The 6,000-nt window shown below is 35.4% G+C and overlaps 1 protein-coding gene across 1 annotated transcript; it reads right to left on the bottom strand.

Annotated features, from left to right (window-relative positions):
- Positions 1-324: 324 nt before the first annotated feature.
- Positions 325-1,281, bottom strand: LOC148513909 (olfactory receptor 5AP2-like). Its single transcript, XM_088481327.1, has one exon. The coding sequence runs from the start codon at positions 1,279-1,281 to the stop codon at positions 325-327; it is 957 nt and encodes a 318-aa protein (XP_088337453.1).
- Positions 1,282-6,000: the final 4,719 nt, after the last annotated feature.

Genomic DNA, 6,000 nt, shown 5'->3' with positions numbered 1-6,000 from the left:
AAGGACAGCTATGTGAAAACGCATCAAAGTTTTCTTTGAGGAAGTCACATTCTTTGTCTCAGGTGCTGCAGACTCCCACACATACTGCAGCCTATAAAGTGACAAAGTGACAGTGAAACAATTATATCCCCCCAAGGCTTGAGGAACACTGCATCTAAATATGTATAAACTAGTAGGTGATCTCTCGGTTTACATCTAATGAGCAGACCAACCATTGTCCAGACTCAGCTACGCTCTTCATCCAAAGTCTCTTAACTCAAACTGTGCAAAGTTATATTTGCTTTTTGTTGGTCAGATATAACTAGGAGAACCTGAGGCCGAATCCTAATATTTTACAAGAAGTATATTTACATCAGTAAGATTGTGTACCGCTTGCATAATGATCATTTTCACTTGTTTGTTCCTCAAGCTGTATATAAGTGGATTTAGCATTGGTATCACCACTGAGTAAAGAATTGAAGCCACCTTGTCTTGTTTCTCCATTTTACTGGAAGGAGAGTGAAGATAACTGGTCAAAACCGTACCAAAGAAGATGCAGATGCACATGAGATGTGAGGAGCAGGTACTGAATGCCTTCTGCCGGCCCTCAGCTGATTTAATCCGTAAAATGGAAGATATAATGAGTTTGTAGGAGACCAGGATGATCATCAATGAACAGAAGCCACAAGCACTTACAAAGTAAGTAGTTACCATGTCACATGAGAACGTGTCAGAGCAGGACAGTTTGAGCAATGAAGGAATATCACAATAGAAATGGGCTATTATGTTTGAGCTGCAGAATTCAAGACTGAATACACAGCCGGTCTGCACTGATGACTGCAGGAAGCCAATGGAGAAAGAGAGGAGGACAAGAGATAGACATTTATTCTTAGTCATTATTGACACATAGTGGAGAGGGTGACATATAGCAGCATATCGGTCATATGCCATGTTGGTGAGAAGAAGAGCCTCAGTAGATCCCAGGGCAGCATAGAAGTAAAACTGTAGGGTGCAGCCATTAAATGAGATGGTCTTATATTCAGAAATAAGGTCAGAGAGCATTTTAGGAGCTACAACTGAGCAGTATAAAATGTCCACCAGTGAGAGGTAGCTCAGGAAGAAGTACATTGGAGTGTGGAGGGTTGCGCTGCTATAGATAATTGCCATCATGCCAACATTTGCCAGTAGGGTCACAATATAAATGTGTAAGAAGATCACAAAGAGGAGTGGGGCAATTTTATCATTGTCAGTTAGTCCAGAAAGCACAAATATTATCACGTGGGTCTTATTTATGACGTCCATGGAACTCTAGCTCTGTGTTGAAATAAAATTAAAAATTATGGCTAGAATTATCAGACAGTTCTCAAGTTTATATCAAAATAGGCAATTTCAAAATAAAGTCTAAATATATAACCTATGAGTAAAGAACCTTTAAAGTATGTTACAAAGGAAGCTTTGTTCAGATTTTAATGTGATTTGAATTCATATCTTGATGAAACAGAATAAGTTGTATGGGATAACTAAACTATCATAATTCACATAAGCCATAAACACAAGCATCATCAGCTGTTGGTATACTGGATTGAGGCAAAGCAGTATAATACTGCAAAGCACATTTCAGTACTTTTGCTGTCAACAGTTATCATGGTTAAGGAACAACACGTTATTGCTACTCTAATACACCATTAATTTCCAGTCAAGCCTCGAACGAGCAAAGTATATATTCCAACATTGCTATATTTACAGCCTAGTTTTGTTTTTCTTTTTTTCACCTCTTTAATTTATCTATTTTGCAATAATCTCTTCTATTGCCCAAGACTTATATTTAGCGCCTTCTCTCCAGCTGTATGACTATTCAACCTTTGTTCATCACCCCTCAATTGTTCAAGAAAAAGTATTACTGGTAGCTATACCTGCCATGGGGAACTTCTTCTGGCAGCAGCAAATCTGGATTTCTGAAGTCTTCACCATGACCTCCAGGAAAACAGAATCATGATGGACACATTGTAACATCAGAGTCATTGTTACTTTGTATCAATATTTAATACATTAGGATACACCTAACGTAAGCATGTGCCTGAATCTGTCATTTACTTACTTGTACATCAGGTTTGTGATTACCTTTATACAATGATACCAGAGCAGGTTGCCTAATGCTAGCGTTATAAATTATGTGGTCCATTTATTAATTAATTATTTATTTAATTTACATGGGAACAACGTTTTAGAGCTATTATTCATTTATTGTACTTTACTTTACCAAACAGGTCCGGCCATAATATATGTAATTTGTGAAGAGCACCAAATGACACTTACAGTATTTGCATTAGTATATTTGCGTCTTTGAATCTTTATAAATGACCCCTATGGGTATATTTACTAAACTGCAGGTTTTTAGAAAAGGTCTACTATAATTATGGAGTATTCTTTGTGTAATGGGCAGAGTCTTATTATGCTGCCTCTTTCTTTGTACCAGAATCTCTCTGCAAACCAAGTCTACAGATGTGTTGTCCTTTTCTACTGTGTCTTCAGTTACACCAATAGTCCCTCTCGGTGCTCCAGGTCACTTCTTATTAGGCCGCACTGAGCATCTTTTATGCTCAAAATTATTTGCACCTCATTCACATAAACAAAACTTCTGAGAGAGACAGATCTACATTTCTGGCATACGCAGACCACTGGAGAGTGTGATTTTAGTACATCTGTGTGCGACTGAGCCTGAGTCTGTGTAAAAAGGGCTCTGATGCGAGTAGCTGCGGCTTTTTCTCATGCCAAGTTCCATTGTGCTTCTCCTGCGACTTTGTGCATGTGTAAACCCAATTCCCATGCATTTAAAGTTGCAGCCCAGCATCTATAATGTACTGTGTGTGCCTATTTGCTGCATATGTGAGGTAACTAAGATGCAAAATGTAAAGAAAAATACGGTATGAAACTCCTATCCAAGCATATAATTTGCGCCAGGAGTCTTATGCCGTATGGCGTAAAGACACCCAGTGTATAAGGACACCTCTGTACATCTTATGACATGGAGTAATGTTTTGCTTCTCAAGCTATTGAAGTTTAATTTGTTTGGTTGTCTAGTTGATTAGTATTCTTAATGTAACAAAAACCATCCTAACACTTTCTACCACCTGGAAATCAAATATGAAAGATGCCAGACCCATTTTTTTGTCCCCTGGATCGTCTGTTGTTGTTGTTTGACTTTGTGTTAAATTGTTTTTTCTTGCCTGTCCCCATCTCTCTCACTGTATGTAAATGTACGAGGTCACATAAATACATCAATGGGACAAATCTCCACTGGGCTGAAAAAAGTTCAGTTTAGATAAAAGCACACATGCCTAGAAGGGTCATATATTATTTGTCATTCCATCGATCTAGGAATTTGAAATATGTGAATATATCAAACATATTTCAAGATTGGCTGACTTTCATGGCCTCACACAAACAGGGTCCAAGGTACCTGACACAGCTACTGATTCCATACATTGCCACTCACTTACTTTGATTTGTAGATGAAGGTACCTAGAATCTCCCTTAATTCATTTAGGAGTGGAGGTTTTATCATTGTGCCTCCAACTCTATGAAACTTGCTTCCTCGTACAGAACAAGAGGCCTCCACTCTAAAATCATTAAAAAACATACTCAAGACTCATCTGGTTACACACATATTCTACTAATGTCCTATTAGCTTCTAAAAAAAATTACAACCCAATTCTTATTTATCTTTACTGTTAAATTTATTTTTTAGATTGTGTTTTTAAACTACAACTGCAAAGCATGTTAAGACCTATTGGGATAAAAGTGCTAAAAAAGTTATTATTATTATTATTATTATTATTATTATTATTATTATTATTATTATTATTATTATTATTATTATCATTATCATCTTTAAAAAAGATTAAGGGGTCAATCCAATTGGTACTGTAGGTTTTTAAATTATGTCAAAGGGCTGGTTTGTGGGTTTTTTTAAATGCAAGAAAATGATAAAAAACAAACTTTTTTGTTTAATCTCAAACGAATAAAAAGAAAAAGAAAAAAAAGTAGGAAAAAAGGTGATTTTGGGGTACTTTGAGGACACCTTATAAAATTACAAAAAAATTATATAAAACCAATAATTCTTAAAAAATAATAATATTGTAATTAAATTTGGGGTGCCTAAACTAATGAAAAAGTTGATTTTGGGGTAATTTGAGGACATTTTTTTTTACCTCAAAAATTACATGTAATTATTGGACTAATTAAGCTAATTTGAAACTTCAAATTGCCTAATTAGTTATTATGGGGGGGTATCCAAGGGGTTCAGCACAATGTCCCAACATTTTAACCTTAAAATAAAGATTTTCCTTTCCATCTCTCATCCTCAGGGAGGGGCGAATGAAAAAATGCGAATTCAGTTTGACTGATTCAGTGCGAGTTGCAAAATGAATTCGCTGTGCGAATTATAAGAGAAAATAGCAACTCGCACCTTGCACCTCACAATTCGCACCTAATTGGATTGACCCCTAAGTGTCACAAGTGTCATTATCTAAATCAACTCCTTTCTGATGGCACACTGACAATCATTTTCTATCTCATGTCACAGTGACAGGAGTTAGAAACATTGGGCTGGAATCATTTCAAACTTAGTCAATCACGTATAAAGCAAAGTGGATGGAAACTTCCTTTATCCAACAAGAATCCCCATCACTGTACTTTGTATAAAGCTCTATCACCAAATAGAAGACATTTAAGATAAGGATCCTAAATTGTAAAAAAAATTAAAAAAGTAAAAAAATTGCTGATCTTAGAACATTATACAGCACCCTAACACTCTACAGCTTGACGATCCCATTTTGAAGGTTTCATGCATATAAACTGTAATTGTTCAAATCAATATTAACATTATTGCAGATCAATTTAGAAAATCAGAGTATACATATTTTCCCTATGCACCAGTTTTTATAATGTGCCCTATTGTTTCATATTTTACTGTAGGTACATTAAGTTTATTATATATAATGTGCTGTTGGGTTCTTAAATTTCATTACTGTGTCTATACAACTAGACTGACTCCAATCACAGTAACTCCTGCAATGTACAGAGCATAAAGTTACAAGTAACACAAATGACAAGGACATTGCTGATAATTACAGATGGTGTTTGTCCAACAGTGTTTCTCAAACCTGGTCCTTGTGGTCCACTCACTGTCCAGACATTAGGGATATCCCTGCTTCAATATGGGTTGGTAAATCAAATGGACCTTGCTCACGCATGCATATCCTCAGTACCTGTGAGTGGGCCATGAGGACCAGGTTTGGAAAACACTTGTCTAACACTATAGGTTCAGTATATTAAAAAAAGTTGCAGAACTCCTCTAAAAATATATATATCCACATATGTTATAAATGATCCAGGATGTTCTGCTTGAGATTCTGGGCCTAAGCTCCTGGAATAGTATCAGTGAGTAAAGATTTCCATGGATGTCAGGTACCTGTTTTCTGTCTTGTATTTAAATAGAGATGATATCCAGGATTTACAAAGCTTCTCCTCTATAGTATGTGAATTCTGTTCATTTTTTATACTAAATTTAATGACCCTTGAGAATAATTATCCTCTACGACAGACAAAGCTTCATCCTCTATAGTATGTGAATTATGTTGCCTTTTTATACAAAATTTAATGACCCATGAGCTTAATTATCCTCTACGGCAGACAACATATACGATTATTGTAATAAATTGGAAACAACTTGTCATCTGTTTTCTTTCTAATTTGTGGATTCATTTGTGGATTAATATATTTTATTTTTTCCATAGCTGTTATGAATTATACTAATATTAAAAAGAAATTCTTAAAGGCACACAAAAAATACAAATAAAATAAAATAAAAATAAGTTGGAGGTTGTGGGACATTTTGAAATCTTAAATAGATGCACAAAGTTTCTGCACTGTCATGTTTGAGGTTTAAATTAGCTTCACCAATCCATGGAATAGCCATTTTGCACTATATTTGGCAGCAAGAAAATGAGATCAAAACAA

Source organism: Taudactylus pleione, unplaced genomic scaffold (genome assembly GCF_031769625.1).
Source record: "Taudactylus pleione unplaced genomic scaffold, aTauple2 ptg000268l, whole genome shotgun sequence".
Classification (NCBI taxonomy): domain Eukaryota; kingdom Metazoa; phylum Chordata; class Amphibia; order Anura; family Myobatrachidae; genus Taudactylus; species Taudactylus pleione.
This window is presented reverse-complemented; position numbering and strand designations above follow the sequence as displayed.